Source organism: Pararge aegeria, chromosome 15 (assembly GCF_905163445.1).
Source record: "Pararge aegeria chromosome 15, ilParAegt1.1, whole genome shotgun sequence".
In the NCBI taxonomy this organism is placed as follows: Eukaryota; Metazoa; Arthropoda; class Insecta; order Lepidoptera; family Nymphalidae; genus Pararge; species Pararge aegeria.
The window spans coordinates 9,695,017-9,716,055 of record NC_053194.1 but is presented as its reverse complement, the minus strand read 5'-3'; the positions used below and the strand labels follow the sequence as shown (position 1 = coordinate 9,716,055).

Here is a 21,039-nt window from a genome sequence, read left to right as displayed (position 1 = left end):
GCCTAAATAAGCAACGCCTAATCTAAGGAGATTCCTTTGCATACATCAAGCGTTCACCAATAGTTATTACCTAATAGTTGGTGAAACGTTTATTTCTATGGACATTGCGTAAATCATTGGGCATTCGATTGAGCTTATGACTAGGTTAAGGTCAAAGCGGGCATTAATGTCTTAAATATAATTTACCTCAAGCAAAAAAGCAGGATCTTTGAACTTATAGTTGATAATTCTCTCAATATCATTGCGGCAATGGTTTAGGAGCCAGTCCACTTCCATTACAGTGGTCTTTCCCTCCGTAATCACAGTGCTAACTTTTTTATTTAAATATTCTATAAAATTATCCTAGAAAAAAAAAAACAAATCTTTACACATTAAAATGTTTCATTAAACTTAGATTATTTCGTTGAAAATCATTTGTAACGTTACATGAATGGTGTAATTTAGTTTTATTTAGCATTTGAAGTAAAATTATTATTTACCTGTGGTGGCAAAATCCTCATCCATTCTAAGAAGCTTACAGCCGATTGAATTCCCCCGCTCAACAAGTAAGTTCCTATTAAAGCCTCGACGCAATCTGCCACAGACTAAAAAGTAATTTTTTTTATTAAAACTTGGGATGTTGTAAGTAATTGTTATTTTTAGGTCAGGGTCCTTACTAACATTGCTTAAATCAGTCGTATTATAATGTAAGTAGTTATGTTTTGTTACAGAAATATAATCCTTATTTTTGGTGTCAGTGGTCTGTTATTTTACACAAATAAACTTTGTTAATGATTTTTTTATGAAACTATCTCGAGAAGTTTACCTCTAGCGAATAAAAACGAGTTAAAACCGGTTAAAATCTAAACCAATCTTATAAATTTGTGTTTTTTTTTTTTTGGTTGTTATCTATAAGGGGCATTAATATATATTCACCACAGATAGAAAATTCACAAAATACAAATGTAATAGAACGTTAAGGTAGAAGGCACGATTTGGCGGCCTAATCGCTAAACAGCGATCTCTTCCAGGCAACCAAAGGCCAGAAGAAAATACTATAGATGCTTGGTAGGTGGTACAAACCTACTTATATTAACATAGACACGACTTAATGAAATGTTTTCACCGGAAAACTAACGGGAATCGTTCTTTGCCTTTTCAGAGTAAGCCTTGGAAGAAATACTTTATTGCACACAAACACCAAAATATTTACATAAAATAAGAAATAAACAAAAATAAAAAAATTGTAGGCTTGCGGTGTATGGCTGCAAGCAATCTCTTACAGGCAACCTCTCGCAGAATGAACAGCTGCAAAAGAGCGAGATAGTGCAATTATATATACATATATATTCATAAAATAAATAGACATACATAAACATAAATATAATCAAAAAAGAAAAATAATACACATTAATAACGATATCTAACACATTAATAGTCTTTAAAACGACACTTAAATATGACATGTCAGCATGCAAATTATTCCAAATCACAAAAGCCTTAAAAGTGGAAGTGTTATACTGAAGAACTTGGTTTTGCAAAACTCGACGAGGGTCAGTGAATGAAGCAGAATCGGAAATACAGCGAAAATGGTATGTAAGGTATAAAAGTAAAAACAAAGCTTCTATAGTATTTCTTCTGTGCCTTTATTTATTTATTTTCGTTCGGGAGTGAGTGGATTATTTAGGATAGAGTACAAGAGAGTAGGTGAAGTTTACGACGTAATCTGATCGGAAGCCATTTAAGTCTAACTCCGATTAGACTTATTAGCTAAAGCGATCTCAACAAAATGTTGCTTTTTCTTGGAATCTAAGAGCATAGAACACTGTTTAACCCAGGAAAACAAATGGTTTCCGTAGGATTTCCAAAAAAAAAGAAGATAGTGTAATATTAAAATTTCCTCACCTTATCCGATACAGCTTGGTGGCGTATGTAGCATTGCATGGAGTTCTGCGCTTTACCAAAAGGCTCTGTTTCAGCTCTGTTCTCCCAGTCCTCGAACCGTTGCTGCATATGTTCCCTGCCTTCAGTGGAGAGTTCGCCACTTAATGCATCTTCCAGAGGGAGCTGCATGCCGATTAAGAAAGTTGGGCGTATCTAGATACAGAAGACATTAGAGAGTTAATTTAATACATGTCAGTACTATCATATCATCATACATACAATAATAATCTTTATTAACGGATATTACATCAATTTATAAAAATAATACAAAGTTAAAATTACAATAATAAATTGCATTCGTTAAAAAATACCTAATCAATGTCGGTATGTTATTTGGCATTCAGAATACCGTTGGAGCTTCCGCGCCTACTGCTGATCACTAATGCTGCTTTATTTCTCATAATACCATAGAAATAATTATTTCGAGTTTCAGCAAACATCAGAGACACACTACAGAAACTCAGCAACCCCTTAAACACTCTGAAACCATTATTAATACAAACCCATATAATGAGTTTAAGAGATTAGGCTCTCCATTCTGCTCCAAGGAGGGCGGGCTTTAACGATTATTATGGGTTTTTTTTTAATATTACAAGCAATTTCACCTGGTGGTAGTGATGATGCAGTCTAAGATGGTAGCGGACTAACCTGCTGGGGATTTGGCAGTTATATTAATGACGTACACCTATACGATTTTTACGCGATATCGTACCAGAGCACAAAATCGTTTGGCGATGATAATAGCTTGATGTTTTAAACCCGTCACTATCGCTTGGCGGCACATATTTAAAGGTAGGGTGGTATCTAGCATAGGCTAAAGCCTCCCATCATACCAGGGAAAACTTGGAGACTATAAATTCCCAAATTACCTTTACCGAGGTTCGAACCCAGAATTTTCCACTTGTAAGAAATTAGCGCTCACCACTGCGCTAGTGAGGTCGTCAACATGAAGTTAATTCTTATAACTGGGACGATGCGACACTTCGAGTCCCAAGAGTGATTTTGATATCTCCAGGCAAAAACATTAGGCAGTAGTATTGACAAATTCTTGACAGGAAAATCTACTGCCTAACAATTTTTCGCCCAATCCGTGAACGTAGCCCAGGATCTCAATATTTGTTTATCAGACATGCATTATGCTGTTTCATTTGCTAAATATACAATTATTTCTATGTTATTATTACGCATCAGAAAAGGGTAGATATAAATATTTTTTCTAAATCGATACTCATTGGTTCTTTTCTCTTCTTTCCTAATGATCCATAAAATAAAAGTAGAAAATATCTTTATTCAAGTAGTTATGATACGTACAATACATTAAAAATGTGTAAGTACGTGATAGTGAGATGATTGCGACAACCATATTTGTAAATTTAAAACTATTATGTTTACCAACAAGATCACTTTGCGGCACGTCTTTAGGATAGTAACTAGCCACGACCGAAGCCTCCCAACACGCAAAATATATATGATGTGTTTTGTAGGCATTTGAAAGGAGCATTCATGCAAGGCAGCTAGTGAAACATAAAATACTTAATTGCACGCGACACAAGAATGCACGCGACACAAGAATGCGCGCGAATATATCACGCAGATATTTTTTCCTCTCTAACTGAATCTTTGAACGAACGCATCTGTATACTTATATTATAAATTCGAAAGTGAAGGTACCAATTTGTAATCTATATTCATCTGAACCACCATACAAATTTTGATAACATTTGGGGATTAAATAGCTTAGATTTGGAATAACACAGCACGGATAGAATCTTGCCTATTCTATCCGTCCTGTGATATTTTTCTCCACAGGGAAAAAACAATTTTTTATCTTCAGTTTTATCCATTTCTCGTCCATAAGCGTACAGGTGGAAATAATAATCATCATTATCAAACTATTACAAGGCCAATACAGGCCACGAGTCTCCTCTCAGAACTAGGCCGGAGTCCACCACGCTGGCCAAGTGCGGATTGGTCAAATTCCCGCGCCTTTTAAGAACGTTACGGAGAGGATCTCAGGTATGAGCTTTGCTCACGATTGCTTTAATGGTGAAGCAAAACTGCTACCGTTAAAGCAAGTGTATTAATATTTTAATTGCTTTAATTTAAAACACACATAAGTGTCGGGGTTCGAACTCGGTACACCCGAAAGGGAAGGCGAGGCCCTAAACTACTAGTTTATAACTGCTTTCAAATAATAAACGTTTCGAATTAAGAACGGGACTAAACTTCTCCTTCTCCCTGTTGCCGCATTTTGTTAGCTGGTAAAAATTATTTGTCAATTTTGCCCGTTGTCAGTGGATCTTCAGATATCAGGGATACATTTTTATCCCCTGCTAAACCTATATTATTGAAATGAAGAATAAAAATGGCACAGATACAGTTTGCATCATAGCTACAGACATAATTGAAAAAATAATGAAAAGAAAGGCGAACGAAATCGCGGAGAACAGCTAGTTGTGTGCATTTACTTGTTTTTATTTTTTAACATTTGTCACTCATATTTATACAAGCGGAGCGGTTTAAGTTGATCGCGCATTTGTGAGCACCGAACGCAACGCATGTTTTGCTCTTCGTCGCCGAGTGAATACTATGTACCGGATCAGTCGTATCTGTAAGTCACAAATTATGAACCACGAAGCATAGCCTAAAATATAAATAAGTTGAAAATTTTAGCCAATTGACGTCGAAAAATTGGAGAAAAAAAGCTTTTATATGAAAAAGAAAATATTTTTATCTGACCAAACCCACTTAACAACGTATTGTACTTACGTGGGTACCCACATTATCTATAATGTCAGTGCCTGTTAAGCATTTAACACAGTTGCCACTTGGAACAAATGAATTTTAAATATTACTCCAAGTCCAGAATTTGCGTAGACATACTTTTTTAACTTTAGTTTAGTGATGTTATCTACAGAAAGTAGTTAAAACATTGTTTCACAGTGTGCCTTGGAATTTGACTACGTGCTTTCTCTCTTGCTTTTATTTCGGCATTTTTTTATAGTCGTAATTAAAGGACCAAGAGTCGCACCCGATGGTAAATGGATACCCATCGCCTATAAACAGAGCAAGGTATGCGCGGGGTACGTCCTGTAAAGTGCCGCCCGATGTCCATCACCCTGAGGCGTAGGTGTTTAACCTCAAGGGCCTGTAATTATGCGACGTTTTTGCGGTAGACATATATACGATCAGCTTAAGTTGACTCATACAATAATAAAAGGAGTATGAACCCTTCCCCGGTGAATGAGACACCGGGTTCATCGGTTAAGCAACTCGTTTAAGTAAACTAGGTCAATGTAAGTGCAGATAAGGACCGTGTCATTTGTACAAACGTGCCACAATGCAAATAAAGATTGAAGCAATTCATAAACACTCTCATATTACTTTTGTCGTGTGCATTCTTTCAGGACCCGCCAGACGAGTGTATGCGACTTTTGCTTACCCATAAGATGAAAGTATAAAGAACATCATGTATGCTATTTTATTTATTTTATTCCACTTCTTGACTGTTTTATTCCACCTGGCGTGAGGAAACCCGCATGCCTTTATCTCCATAATTTTCTCAAAGGTTAATTGCCTCACTGCAGTTTCTATAGATTAAATTGTATATTTTCTTATTATAATTAGGATAGTGGATTGTTTATTAAGAGTTGCAGTTAATTAATATATGTTACTTAAAAACTCCATATTATACATGAGGATAGATAGATTTGAAATCAACTCAATATTGCAATTTATAAAGATTCTTTGATATTTACTTGTATCCCTAATTTCTCAAAATTCAACGAAAATAAATCAGAAGTGAAGTGTGAAGTCTATTAGTCAGCACTTGGCCAGCGTGATGGACTACGCCCGAAACCCTTCTCATTCTGAGAGGAGACCAGCGCCCTGCAGTGAGCCGGTTATGGGATGATGATGAAATATAAAAGGATAAAGTACGAGAGCGTAGTTTAATTATACGGAAGTTTTTTGTGCGACGAGTATGAATAGTCGACATTTAAGATTCAGAAAATGCTTAACATTGAGATTTTTCGTCGTACACATTTATTTTTTATCAAACAAAAAGCGTACAAAGAATGGACTGCCATTTCATACAAGTATCAAAAAACCTTGTACGTACAGGTGCAAAACTGAGTATATTCTTGGTGTAACAAAGCATTGCCTATTAGAACTAAATAACGTATTAGTGAATTGAAGCTTCTAATGGAAAACGTTTCTTTTATTGATATTATAACTTGAAAATAAAAAAAATATTTTTCAGTTAGAAGCGTGTTAAATAAACCTTTATAAACTAAGAATATTCCGGCACTTCTTGCTATTTTTATTTCGGCCTGTTTATATATCTATCTTTGAATCTCAATTTAATATTAATTGGATGGATAGGCAGCTTCTAGGTACTACGCCTTAGGGTGCTTTTGGAACTTTCTAGCACCGCCTGAATTTCTGCATTTGAATTTTGTTGGGGCTCTTTGTGATTTACTATTTTTTTTAGGTATACCTACCAATTACTTTTTTAAGTATACTTACTAATTATAATATCATGAAGTGCATTTATTTGAAGATATCGTATCATTTGTGCATCACAGTGAAAGTGATTATTTTCAAAATTATCGTAATTCCCAACAAATTCTTCAATATAAACTACATTTCTATAGAAATAAACGACATTGAAGTGTTTGTTTGTTTTATAGCCACAACGGCGACGCTAAAGTATGTACGGTGATGATAACAAAACATTTTGGTCTGTTTGTTTATTGCGTCTCTAGTAGCTACGAATAGAAAACGATAAAAAAAATTTGATCGAAGCTGCTGAACCTTTTTGACGAGACTTTCAAAGACCGACCGGTTAGTGTATAGTATAACGAGTAACAGGCTATCCTTTATTTAAGAAAATTAAAGAGGTTAAAGGTTGAATACCTTATCTATGGAAGTGTTAAGATGTGATAAGTTAGGGACATTATTAGACGTTTCTTTTATGCTGTTTGTATATCGGCTTAGTTCTTTTTTTTTAAATTTCAGTACAAGCTAGCCCTTGACTGCACCTGCTGGTAAGTGATGATGCAATCTAAGATGGTACCGGCCTAACCTGTTAGGGGTATAGCGGTCATATTAAACCCAGTTATATTTCTACGCGATATCGTACCGAAACACTAAATAGCTTAGCGACACGTCTTTGTGACTGACGGCCAAATGGCGCAGTTTGCAGCGACACTGCTTTCTGAGTCCAAGGCCGTGGGTTCGATTCCCACAACTGGAAAATGTTTGTGTGATGAGCATGAATGTTTTTCAGTGTCTGGGTGTTTATATGTATATTATAAGTATTTATATTCATAAAAATATTCAACAGCTATCTCAGTACCCATAACACAAGCTACGCTTACTTTGGGGCTAGATGGCGATGTGTGTATTGTCGTAGTATATTTATTTCTTTATTTATTTTATTTATTTGTCAGTAGGGTGATAACTAGCCACGGCTTAAGCTTCCCACCAGACCAGATCACAGATAATTAAGAAACTATAAATTCCCAAATTGACTCTGCCGGCGATCGAACCTGGGACCTTTCATTTAAAACCGCAGCGATCACCGCTGCGCCAGGAAGGTCGAAAATCTGTAAAATCCATCCCCAAAGGTTCAAAGCTGAAACGGGAAGTAACAGCATAATAACCCGCATTGTTTAAAAGAAATACATTTTGCAGTTTCTCTTAATCGTCTTTTAAAAACAACCCTCAATTTAGTGTACGGGGATATTTTATGTATGGTATTTTACGTATTATACACATCGTAAGCTGACGAAGTCGCGGTCAATCCAACAAGTAATATAAATACGTGCAATATAATTTTCGCGATGCTATTTTCTATATGTACAAGGTTGAGGCTAAATAATTATATAACTTGATGTTTGTAGCGAACTGAACACGCCTCTGGTAAGGATGCCGATACGCGCTTCATTCTCTGTTTATAATTTCGGTGTGGATCGCCGGCACTTGCGCACGCGCGTTATTCGCGTTTCCGTGTTATGGGAAAAACATATTTGAAGTGAAAACTCGTATAATACTTCCAGTGCTTGTGATATTACTTAAGGTTATTATTACGTGAGGCAGGTAATAATTTTGTTTTAGTACTAAATCCTAACTAGGCAATTACGCTTAAAGTAATTTTTATATTAGTAAAATATTTCTTCGCTCCGGCGAGATGAATAAGTGAAAGTTAATTGCGACAACAGCATGACCTGAATATTTTCATTCACAAAGTTACCGTTACAATCGGACGATGCTAAAAATACTTTTACTCGAGCCTATGAGAAAAACAAAAAAAGAGTTACGAGATCTTGTGATAACAAAGGAAAAGCTGGTATACCCCGTAGACCGTGCGTGCGTGCGTTTTTAACGGTATTTTTTGCTTCTTACATATATTTTGATATATACCTACAAGACTAGTAAGTTTAGATATAATAACACCGTAAATATGACTTGTTATGCAGGAACCGTTAAAGTTGTACTACCTACGCCACCATCACGTTAATTCTAGTGTTTTAACAAAATCTTCAAATCACTGATCAGTCACGGATTTTCCGTGTAGGTACTGTTATGAGTCGTGACTATAAATAATTGTCAGTCTTTTTTTTGTTGCTAATATAATCTGAACTGATTGCGATATTATATCTGTTCGCGTATATAAGTTCCCGTGAAAATTTCTACGTAGGTTAGTTACTATGTATTTTACAAATTTATAATACATTTACTTACAATAGTTAAATCATTTTGTAGGTAGGTATATTACCCTTGAAACGTCGAGGCCTCTGTTAACTAAAAAAACAGCCGCGCCGGGCAGATTCTACAGGGAAGCCGGTACAGAAACAGTTCCTCTTTTCCACCATCAATCAGTTACATTTAATTTCCAATTATTAAACTATCTTGTGTGAGATAACAGCGCAGTCATCGGATTCCAAGTACCCAAGAAACACTATATCTACATAGTAACTTCGAATGAATAAATTTGAACATTGTTTAATCTTATGCAAATCAGATAGGTTAACAGATAACTACGAAAGGGTCATTATAACTGTAGAAATCATGTTACGAAAGTGTAGGTAGGTAAATGTTGAACTCAACATACTATGGATTTCTATAACTTTCGCAAGCGATATGCATATAACACAAAGTGCCCGTTTCCCGTATCGATAATGATATCTATTTTTATTAATATCTTCCAATACAAATATGACGACCTCTGTGGCCGAGCGGTGTGCACTATCGGACGTCCCGGGTTCGAACTACGGCAAGGACAATTTGGCAAAAATAAATCATTCTCTAAAAAATTAAAATTAATTTGCTATACTCCGCGTAAAGCGGAAGAATCTGTATAAATATATAAATAAATAAATAAATAAATATACTACGACAATACACACATCGCCACCTAGCCCCAAAGTAAGCGTAGCTTGTGTTATTGGTACTAAGATGACTGATGAATATTTTTAGGAATTATATATAAATAAATATCTACTTGGAAAATACATATAAACACCCAGACACTGAAAAACACTTATGCTCATCACACAAACATTTTCCAGTTGTGGGAATCGAACCCACGGCCTTGGACTCAGAAAGCAGGGTCGCTGCCCACTGCGCCAGTCGGCCGTCAAATGGTGTAATTTACAATTTCTCCAATCCTTATACTCCACACGAAACAGATCTTCGGCAATGTACTACCCTCTACGCACGTTTCGCTCCTAAACTTCTGGAGGATTGGAGTATAAGGATTGAAGAAATTATAAATTACACTACACAGATTCTCCTGCTTTTCGCGGAGTATAGCAAATGAAGCTTAATTTTTACAATATATCATGGATTTCTGCAAAGTAACGCCTGCTTCTACCCAATGGTAACCAACTTACTGACACAGACCTGCCGCCATGCGATTTAGCGTTCCGATACGATGTTGCGTAGAAATTGATTAAAGATATGGGTTTATTATAACTGCCATACCCCCTAGCAGATTAGCCCATTGCATACCTTACCAGGTAGTATTGCAGTCTCGGGCCAACTTGAAGTGGAGTAATAACAATTGAATTCGAAATAACTGGCCTCTTAAGGGATCGTTGAAAATATAGGTTCATGCGGTATATTTTAAGCGGGACTTCTTATTTACATAAACTAGCCAAAATTAAAATTCTAAATTCATTTATTTCAAAAGGCCTAGTTTATAAGCACTCTTTTTGAGACGTCAAGTCAGTCTGTTTGTAGTAACTCTACCACCGGCTCCGAAGGGAGATTCCACTGAGAAGAGCCGGCAAGAAACTCAGCAGATTGCTCTTTTCCAACACAAGATAGCTTTACCAAGCAGGTCGTCAAACAATTATTTTGTTGCATATTTGAAGCAAACAAAAACTCCTCATTGCTTTCAGACACGTAAACAACATTATTGCGCTAAAAAATAAACAATAAAAACAGCATAAATGCATAAACCAAGTAAAAATGTTGTTCAAATTTCAGATGTTCAAAAAATTTGCCCTGTTCATTGCCTTTACAGCTGTAGGCATTGGTATCGCAACTAAATATAACCAACTTCATAGCGTTCCCGATCTACCAGAACTTGATTTAGAAAGATGGTGGGGAGACGGCGACAAACCAAAGCAAGAAGACAAGTCTATAAGACCTTTTAAAGTTGTCTTCAATGATACGGTAAGAAAATAGGAAAACTTTAGTCGCCTTTAGATTAACATTTTTTTTTAGTTATAAAAAGATTTCAGCCAAAATAATGGTATTTGTGAAAAGCGGTGCAGCGCTGTGCGCTGTGGTTTTGAGCTGGAGGTTCCAGGCTCGATTCCCGGCAGGGGCAATTTAGAAATTTATAATTTCTGAATTTTGTCTGGTCTGGTCTGGTGGGAGGCTTGAGCCGTGGCTGGCTACCACCCTAGCGACAGACGTGCCTAAGCAACTAAGCGTTCCGGTACGATGATGCGTAGAAACCGTACCCGGTTTAAATATAACTGGCCATCAGGTGAGGTTGCAGTCAAGGGCTAACTTTTAGTAAAATATATAATTTTACTAAAAGTTAGTTAAGTTGAAAGAAAAGGCCCCGTATTTTCGTGCCTTGCTAATTATAGTCCGTCCTAAGTAAATCACAAGTACCTAATACAAAACATGGCTTCCGTAGATCTAAAAAAAGTGGAATCTTATGATCGAGCCACTGGGTAATTTTCAAAAAAGGTAATATCGAGGGGAACAGCTTGTCTATCATTAGTTAATATGATATGATATGATATGATATGGACAGTAAATTATAAACGGACCCAACTTTTCCGAAAGTAAATAATTTAGAAGAGACAACTTAATTACAGATGATAGAAGATTTAAAAAGCAGATTAAAAAACAGACGTTCATACACCAGACCGATGGAAGGTACGCAATCCGAATACGGTATGAACACAGTATATTTGGAAAAGATGTTAAATTACTGGATGGAAGAGTATAATTTTAAAGAGAGAGCCAAACGTCTCAATAGATTTCCACATTACAAAACAAAAATACAAGGGCTGGACATTCATTACATAAGAGTGAAACCGGAAGCTAAAAATTTAAAAGTACTGCCATTGCTACTTATGCACGGATGGCCAAGTTCGTCAAAGGAATTCGATATGGCAATACCTATGCTCACGACACCGAGAAGTGGATATGATTTCATTTTTGAGGTTGTCGCTATCGATTTGCCGGGCTTTGGATTTTCGGAGGTAATTATTACATCAAACAGTTTTTATATAATTCCGTGGTTTGACTCTGCTAGTCAACCATTTATCTTCGAACATCCTTATAGCGTTTAAGGCCTTTTGAATCTATCCGATCTTAAGTAACTTTAAGAAATACTTAAAATAATTGAAGTCTGATACACCGGTTCAAAAGTTAATTAACTTCTGCATTAAGAAATTTGGAAGCAGCTGATCAAATTAAGCACCGATCCGAATTTTATTTCTGCTGCATGAAACGACCGCGATTAATCGAATTGACACCGCCGCAGGATGCTTCATATGCACCGAAATATTATTAAAGTTTCTTATTTTTTTATTCTTTCCGATTTTCCAATGAAAATTAGATATTGGTCAGATCGACTGGCTGAGAGGAAAAAAAACACCGTGTAGTAATCAAAATACCAAGATATCAAATATCTTCAACACATAATTAAGACTAGCTGACCCGTGCAACTTCGTCTTCACCGAATCGGTTATTACCGGAAAACACGAATAAAATGACATTTTCTAAAAATGAATCCTAGCTAGATCGATTTATCGCCCCCGAAACCATGAAAATCGTTGGAGCCGATTCACAGATTTCAATTATATATATATATAAGAATAGCTCGTTTAAAGATATAAGAAAATACAGAATCCTCATTCAATTTGCTTTACTCCGCGAAAAGCAGGAGAATCTGTGTGGTGTAATTTATAATTTCTTCAATCCTTATACTCCACACCAAACAGATCTTCGGCAATATACCCTCTACGCACGTTTCGCTCCGAAACCGGAGCATCCTCGGGAGATGTTGACTTTACAATGAATAATTGTTAACAATTGTTTAACACAGATTCTCCGACTTTTCGCGGAGTATAGCAAATTAAGCTTAATTTTGATAATATATCATGGATTTCCGCAAAGTAACGCCTGCTTCTATCCAATATTATTGCATGCAGTGCATTGTTTCCAAAAACAGTGAAAATCCACGTATTGTTGCTAGCTCACAAAATTATCCCATTTTCCCCATTTTATGGTAAACGTTTAGATAAAATAATTACTGTCAACTGCTATTTTAATGAAATGACTAGCCGCCTGTTCGAGAAACCCTACTAAAATGGAGCTACAAATATACTGAATATTTACACGTGCCTTTTTTTGCAATGTCGCTCTTCTCTGTGATTACCATCCTGTCTGTACAATTATATATTTACGTATACGGAATGAGTTTTTTTAAGATAGTAGGTATTTGTATGACGACTGCTATTTACGGTTCAGGATTTGATTCTAAAGCTTATTATAGTAAAGATGTAGAAAAAAATAAAATCCCGAAAGAGGTGAAGCAAATAAGAGCCTATTCGGGTTGAGATTTTTCTTCTTAGTTATTATACAAGCACCATCTTATTAATTCTCGCTCGCGCGGTTACTTTTCAAAATACATTTTCTATCCCCAGATAAAATTTTAGACTTGTCAAAATGTCTAAAAAAAACCTTTTTAATTTAGCGAAAATGGAAGAGGAGATCGTATATCAATGCTTGGAATTTTTTCATACAAATATGCTTAATATTTTTATTCATTCGCTTAAAAAAAAAAAAGTCGGATTTTTATGAATAAACATGTATATGTATAAGTAGATGTGGATTTCAGAAGATGATGATGATGTCTATTTTGAATTTAAATACATCAACTAGAAGTGTGTTGTTTAAATGTCTGCACTGACACGTTCAAATACAAAAAGGGTTTTTTGCTACCAATTTTCATGGCTCACCCACGAGAACTCGTGTTTTATTCATTGGCATCATATGTTTCCTCGTGGAGCATATGATCTATAGCTATTACCTGGTAGAAATAAAACTAATTTTTTTAAGGAGGTGAATTTTTTTAGTACTAATCGATAATCCAATTCTTATATTAAACTAAGACGCTTGCAGAGTCGAGCAAATGATATTTAAGCGCGGGACAGGCGATGCGACTCGTTGTGTTGGTGTATATTGTGTAAGATAGCGGATCAATGTACGTATGGGAAACCTTTGGAGAAATTGTACGCGGAAAAAAATTTAACTAGTTATAGAGTATAGAAAGGAGAGCTGCAAAAATTTATTGTTACGGTTTTGAATCATAGTATGCTTGGTATATGTTGAGGCCAAAGTCATTATTATTATTATTTGCTCAGGAAAAGTAGGCGACTTTTTGATTCCTACTGTCATCATCCGTAGCCTATTAAGGTAAAATATCTCACTACTAAACTTATAGGGCTTTCATAGAAGAGAAGGTATATACGTAGGTTTGAAGACCTTATTCCTAAAGAACATACTCTTCACTTACAAGATAAAAAACTAATTACGTTATTTTTTATTATTTTGATTGGTGAATATGTTACCTATGAAGAAAAAAAAAAGATAAACAGAAACAAATTACAAGTAGCTAAAGACAAGAAGTAGCTTTCTATTGGTGCAAAAACCAAAAGAGATACTTGTAATATTTTTTTTTTTAGTTTCAAGAAAAAATTTCAATATCTTATCAATCTTACATTTTCATAAGATTTTGAAAATTTGTTTCGTGTTAAATATGTATATGATATAGTGTGATTTGAGAGCTAAAACCCTCCTTGCTGCTCTGGTACCGGTTGCTGAGCTATTGCGCGCTCTGCGAGAAGAAAAAATGTCGTGCCTTTCCTACCTTACTTTATCAACTAGTAGGAGAAGAATGAGAATGTATAAAATAATGAATTTATAATTTCAGGGCACAAACAAACCGGGCTTGAGCCCTCTACAGATGAGTATAATAATGAGGAACCTGATGAAACGGTTAGGTTTTAAGAAGTACTATATTCAGGCGGGTGATTGGGGCTCGCAAACTGGTACTCATTTAGCCACAGTCTTCCAAGATGAAGTGTTAGGGTAAGAAAACCTTATTACTACCAAAACAATTAATGTTTTTTCTTTTTTGGCAATCCCTTTGATATCGTGGGAGCATATAAAATAAGTCCACCATAGTTAAGTAACTTAGCTACAATGCATCCCAAGTTAACGTGAATGCAATATTTCCGCTCTATCAATTGGGACAACTTGCTAAAATACTCTCAATTATTATAATTTGACGGCCGATTGGCGCAGTGGGCAGCGACCCTGAGTTCAAACCGTGGGTTCGATTCCCACAACTGGACAATGTTTGTGTGTTCAACATGAACCTTTTTCAGTGTCTGGGTGTTTATCTATATATAATAAGTATTTATGTATATTTATAAAATTACTCATCAGTTATATTAGTAACCATAACACAAGCTACGCTTACTTTGGGACTAAATGGCGATGTGTGTTTCATCGTAATATATATACAAATATATATATTTTTTAATAATTAATTCTAACATATAACTTTAAATCAGAAAATTTCTTAGTGTGATGAGATTGATTTCTTGATCCCTTTCAAGAAAGAAAGAGGACACGGAAATTAGCAATACGCCGTAGAATTGGTTTCATAGTAAATCAAGCCAATAAGTAGAAAACATTTCATTCGATGATTGTTGATTCTAAAAAAAAAAATCCCTATTGAGGATAGCACAGATACAACTAGCTGTTAGCCGAGACTCAGGTAAAACCTAACCAAACACGGGCATAGTCAATTAATATCAAACTCGAATATACCATTATCTCATTATCAATCTACCATTGTCTATTAATATCTCCCTGCAGGTCACAAGCTTCCTTTGGAAGGGATGTATACGAATAATCCATCAACAGCTCCAAAGCGAATTGCATGCATTTTTATATGCACTCGCTTAAATGCGTAAGAGAACGTTTAAAACGATAAGACTGAATTTTATCTACTATAATCTATTATTATTAGATTGAATTTATTGTTTGTTTTTCATTTTCATAATTTTGTGCAACAAGACTTATCTATCAATATCGACGCTTTTACTTAACGCACAAATAAAAATAATAATCCGTTTACATCGGAGATAATATTTTCAGAAGGCATACATCTGTAACGATCACTGTCTGCGTTACTGAGAATCATAAACACTGTATTTTAAGATTCACCTTTCATTCCGCCTCATAAGATAGGTGAAGGCCACAGTTGCAAAGCAAAATCTACGTGTACTTAAGTACCTACCTATACAGACTAAGTAGGTATTAACAGTTAACACGGTTTGCCAGTTAACTCATGCCGCGCCGTTTAATGATGAACCTATTACACGTGATGCAGTTTACCACGTTGACTGATAATAGCCGGAAATATCATTTTCATCAATGCAGCTATATTATGAAAATTAAGCTTAATTTGCTATACTCCGCGAACAGCAGGAGACTCTGTATGGAGTAATTTATAATTTCTTCAATCCGTATGAAGACAATTATTCATTGTAAAGTTAACATCTCCTAAGGATGCTCCGGATTCGGAGCGAAACGTGCGTCGAGGGTACATTGCCGAGGATCTTTTTGGTGCGGAGTATACGGATTGAAGAAATTATAATTTACACCATACGGATTCTCCTGCTGTTCGCGTAGCTATGTTATATATCTTAATGTTCATAATACGAGTATATTATGGATTTCCGCAAAGTAACGCCTGCTTCTATCCAATATCAATGGAGCTGTAATAAAATGATAATTCAAAACGATTGACCTGTACAGTATGAAGTAGATATTACTCTTAGGTATGTCGACAGTATATAAATAGATTAATTAATTATTCAAAGATATCATATCAAAGTAGTTATCTGTACGTGACAGTGTTGCTGTTTTGCTCGAGTAATAGCTTATACAGTGCTGGCCTGAATGCCTCTCTCAAAGAGAACTGTCGACGACACCCGTGGAAATAGGAGGGGTGTTAACAACTGTTCTGATTTGCCCGCACCACACGGCTGTTGTCTCAGTTGTCTCAGTCTGCTTAAATGGAAAGAATACGTGTTTTGCTTTTATGATTAACTGCGCGCTATTGTTTCAGTTTTTTTATCCAATGGAAACCGACTACCTGGATTAAAATACCCTGTCTTTCTCCAAGATACAAGCAATCTCTATGCAAAAATTTCATCAAGATTGATCAAGGTGTTAATCCGTGCATACAATTTAACAAAACAAAGATATTTTCCTCAAACGCTATCCTTTTCCAAAATGTGCAACCCAGCTATAGATATTTGTTAAATTTCATGAAGAACGGTGCAATGTTTGAACCGAACATAAGTAACAAATAAACAGACATACAAACAGACAAACTTTCAACTAAAGCACTGTTTCAGTTAATAAAACAAACGATTTATACTAAACCGAAAGACAGACGACGTCACGGGTAACAGCTATAAATGAGTACCTCGAAAGTATCTATATTAAGATTTTTGCTTGCAGATTCCATACGAACATGCCAGTATCCTCGAGACCGATAAGTAACCTCAAATATATCTTAGGGTCACTATTTCCTAGTTTTATTGTAGAAGAGAAACATAGACATAGGATGTATCCCCTAAAGGATCTATTCTCGTATTTAATGAGGGAGAGCGGTTACTTTCATTTGCAAGCTACAAAACCGGATACAATAGGTGGGTAATATTTTTATTGTCACAGCCATTATTATAAACTGCAGACCCACTACAGGACGAGTCTTCTTTCAGAATGAATAAAGTGCATTGGAGTTTACAAGCCTTTAAGAACACTGCAGAACTCTCAGTCATGCGGGTTTTCTTAGGAAACACTTCACCGCTAAATCAACTGACATATTTAATTGCTTACAACGCACATACATACCCCTAAAAAGTTTGGTTAACCCTACCCTATAATTCAAGCTATTCTAACCATCATCATCACTGTCCTTCGGTTGTCCTATTACTAAAATCCTTTGACTCTCCTCTGCCATAGAAGAGGAAATTGGGATTCATACCGTCCACGTTACTCGTGATCTGTTGTGCTTTCACGATAATTATCACAAGTAAACGATAATTAAGGGGCAATATTAAGGGATAATCGCAACAACTCCTGGCTTATACTGAGAATTTCTTGAATGTAACTTTAGAACTTCATGATCTAAATATGTTTACCACTTGACCAACGAGGTAGGTACTAAGATCAAACTTTTTATTACAGGTGCTGCTTTAGCAGACACGCCAGCAGGTCTTGCTGCATATACCCTGGAAAAGATAGGTGTTTGTAGCAATAGGGATCAGCTGCATACACCACATGGGGGTTTGGCAGAAATCGACATTGACGATTTGTTAGATACCGTTACTATATTATGGGCAAACGAACGGATTACAACCTCGGTGAGAGTATATGCGGAAGCCTTCGCATGGCCAGAAGTATTTGTTGTTCATGAGTGAGTACGCCTTAAAATTTTAGTCTCATGTCTATAGTACAAAAAATATTAAACTTAACTTTTCGAGCTCAAAGAGTTCGTATTTAGGTGTTAATGTTTTCACGTAACACAGACTGTTGGTAGATTTCATCAAACTCTCACAACGCAAACAAGTACTTCAGAGATTTACGATTTTTTTTTCTGTAAATTTACATGGCTTCTGGAAATTAAAACACAAACTTCAGAGCCAAAACATTATCTTAATACAAAATTCGATCCAAATAACAATTCAAACTAATTTCTTAAAGTCCAGATACAAAGCAAGAACTCAAAAATACTTCAACTTCGCGGATTATTCTATTTTTGTTATTATTTTTAAATTAAAGGGCTTTTGAGAGCAGATAATGCCATCTACTAAGCTACTAAATAAATAGAAGGCTTATCATTCTGGTAACTACTTAATATGTTTGTAAACAGAAAAAAAAACGTTAAATATCCTATGTACGAAAATAAAACTTAATAAAATCTTTAACGGTTTCTAAACCACCTCAGTAAGGCATAGTGCCTTTTTGGGAGCATTGCCCTTTTGCCATTCCTTTTACAGTGTTATTTGTGGAAAAGGCTATTTTTAGACTTGTAAATTTAGTTTAGTTCAAAGATTTGCGCACCACAGATTTAGCACCAATATCGATGAAAGGATTCCCAAAAGTATATTTATACTTATGTTAATTTTAAAAGCTGAGCTATGAGTCCAACGACTCCTTTCGGAAATTATGTGCATTTACGTGTCAAATTTACATTTATGACTAGTAATAGCTACATTTTAAAATTTCCAATACAACACAACTGTCAAAACGTCAATAAACTATTCGACGATTGAAAAATCGGCCCCAAGTGATCATAATTTTATTTTTCAGAATCCCAACTTATGTGCCAACGGCTGCTATAAATTTTCTTTATGAAGTGGTATACCAGCCTGATTGGATTCTACGCGATAAATTCCCTAATCTAGTACATTCCACAACACTGGATTTCGGAGGTCATTTCGCTGCAATGCACACACCCAAGGAGTTAGTCGATGATGTTTTTGAATCTGTGGTCGAATTTATAAAATTTCACGAGAGAAATAATTATAATAAATAAAATACTCTTGTTTAATTATGTATCTATAATATAGATTTTTAGACAGTCATCGATAACTTTCTAAAAACAAAAATAAAATGATTACTGTTACTTGCATTTACCAAGAAAATAATGTAAGGAATATGTACATGATCAATACAATCCATAATATAATCCTAAAAACTCAATCCTATATTTGATATGATATCTTTGAACAACAAGAAAAAGATCTGCAATAGCGGTATTTTAACATAAAAGATAACGCTACCTAAACCGTTAAACCGAATGGGGGTAGATAAGATCTTTGGAGATCGAATGACTCCGCAATAGACTGAAGCCACTTTTTTCAATCAGTGCAATAGTAAACGTATATTTTTATCAGTATAAACGATCAAGTACACGATGTCATTTTTCTTTACATATATGGCAGCTGGAACAATATCCACTGAATATGAAATGTGCAACACGAAAATCTTATCGGTTTCGCTTGTACCTATTATTTACTAGTGATGTAATAAATCAAAGGTAATCTATTCATATTATGACTAAAGTAAACACGAAGAAGCTTAATTTTATTCGGTATATTATGAAGTGTCGGTGAGAAAAAAAATTGTCGTCCAGTGCGAGTCAGATTCGCGCACCGTAGGAGTTATAATCTGTATACATAATAGGTAAATGTGACTACTGATTGACTTACTGACCGACCGGCTGACGGACTGACTAACCGTGATTTACGTGACTAGCAACACACAGCTCAAACCACTGCAAGGATCGGTCTGAAATTTGGGCCTACAGTTTGCTATTATAACGTAGACGTCCGCTAAGGATACAAGTAATAATCCTAAATCAATCTGTATGTAATACAGATTGATTTAGGATTATTATAGGATTCAAAACCATAAACAGAACCGTTCTAGGTCTATCTGTCCTTGCGACCATGGTAAGTGTCAAGGCTTTTTTTTCAGCGACGGACTTGACTATATAATAAACTGACAATATCCTATAGCACTTTACTGTTGAATATTCAATATTAAATTGAAGGTACTTGTATCCTTAGCGGACGTCTACGTTATAATAGCAAACTGTAGGCCCAAATTTCAGACCGATCCTTGCAGTGGTTTGAGCTGTGTGTTGCTAGTCACGTAAATCACGGTTAGTCAGTCCGTCAGCCGGTCGGTCAGTAAGTCAATCAGAAGTCTTTATTTGGTCAGCCAGAACGAAGAAGTATACCTTACTTCTTCATCAGGTCAATTAAACCAGAATATAATGGCGACTTTCAAACTAACTGTTGTAAAAAAAAGCCGGGAAGTAAGATATAGTTCTTTTTTTAAATTTCCTATTAATTTCGTTGGCATTTATTTGTACGTACATATTGTGAGGAGTTTTGGTCTATATATTAATTGTTCAAGGAATGAAGGACAAAAGACTTTATTTAGTTTTAAGATAAAAAGCAATAAACGTTTTTTTTTCTCTTTCATATTTTTCTTTTCTTAGTTCAACTACCTTGCGCTTATTGAAATAATGTAACTAATACTCGATTTAGATGAAATTTTTAATTTTCAAACGTATATTTTAGTTTATATATACTATGGGCCCATGGTCTTCGGACACGAAAAATTTTATTAACATCGTGTCCCAAAAATTGGTCCTTACGTCTGGTGACCAACGGCCAAGTATAGCAATTCGAAGGGAAACTAGAATATACTGTATTAGATGTATTTATTGGTAGGTCAAGAATTATCTTAGCAATCATGTTGTAAAAGCGTATACTCAACCCCACAAAGGAGTTCTGCACCTTTCGCAGACGATATGCAGATAACACTAATTTATGTCCGTTTCTGGTAATATCAGCTTTTTTTTTATAAAGAGTAATAGTTTGTCTCACAAAGACTATGTTATATTGAGTATCCTTTTTTTTTCTAAATTTAAAATGCATATAAAAATTTTCGGAAGGATTTGAATCGTCTCGCTTT

At 35.3% G+C, this 21,039-nt stretch overlaps 2 protein-coding genes across 8 annotated transcripts in view; one reads left to right on the top strand and one right to left on the bottom strand.

Annotated features, from left to right (window-relative positions):
- LOC120629978 (endoribonuclease Dicer) overlaps positions 1 to 21,039 on the bottom strand; it is a 64,562-nt gene that overhangs the window by 6,714 nt on the left and 36,809 nt on the right. For all 3 annotated transcript variants that reach the window (XM_039899085.1, XM_039899081.1, XM_039899084.1), the window contains exons 28-30: positions 1,885 to 2,076; positions 480 to 584; positions 187 to 342 (exon numbers count right to left, since the gene is read on the bottom strand). In XM_039899085.1, the coding sequence (XP_039755019.1) occupies positions 187 to 342; positions 480 to 584; positions 1,885 to 2,076 (453 nt within the window). The remainder of the gene's footprint in view (positions 1 to 186; positions 343 to 479; positions 585 to 1,884; positions 2,077 to 21,039) is intronic.
- Positions 7,839 to 20,543, top strand: LOC120629979 (juvenile hormone epoxide hydrolase-like). Of its 5 annotated transcripts, none has more exons than XM_039899090.1 (7): positions 7,839 to 7,848; positions 10,420 to 10,608; positions 11,268 to 11,657; positions 14,396 to 14,553; positions 17,005 to 17,195; positions 17,737 to 17,965; positions 18,862 to 20,543. In XM_039899090.1, the coding sequence occupies exons 2-7, from the start codon at positions 10,420 to 10,422 to the stop codon at positions 19,085 to 19,087; spliced, it is 1,383 nt and encodes a 460-aa protein (XP_039755024.1). In that variant the 5' UTR covers positions 7,839 to 7,848; the 3' UTR covers positions 19,088 to 20,543. The 5 variants fall into 5 exon arrangements, with proteins under 5 accessions (XP_039755024.1, XP_039755021.1, XP_039755022.1 ...); XM_039899087.1 differs by lacking the exon at positions 7,839 to 7,848 and adding an exon at positions 7,874 to 8,005; XM_039899088.1 differs by lacking the exon at positions 7,839 to 7,848 and adding an exon at positions 7,874 to 8,021.

Coding starts and splice junctions, on each gene's coding strand:
- LOC120629979 (XM_039899090.1), top strand. CDS start 10,420: ATGTTCAAAAAATTTGCCCTGTTCATTGCCTTTACAGCTGTAGGCATT. Junction 14,554..17,004: donor TTCCAAGATGAAGTGTTAGG/GTAAGAAAACCT, acceptor TTTTGCTTGCAG/ATTCCATACGAACATGCCAG. Junction 17,196..17,736: donor TACAAAACCGGATACAATAG/GTGGGTAATATT, acceptor TTTTTATTACAG/GTGCTGCTTTAGCAGACACG.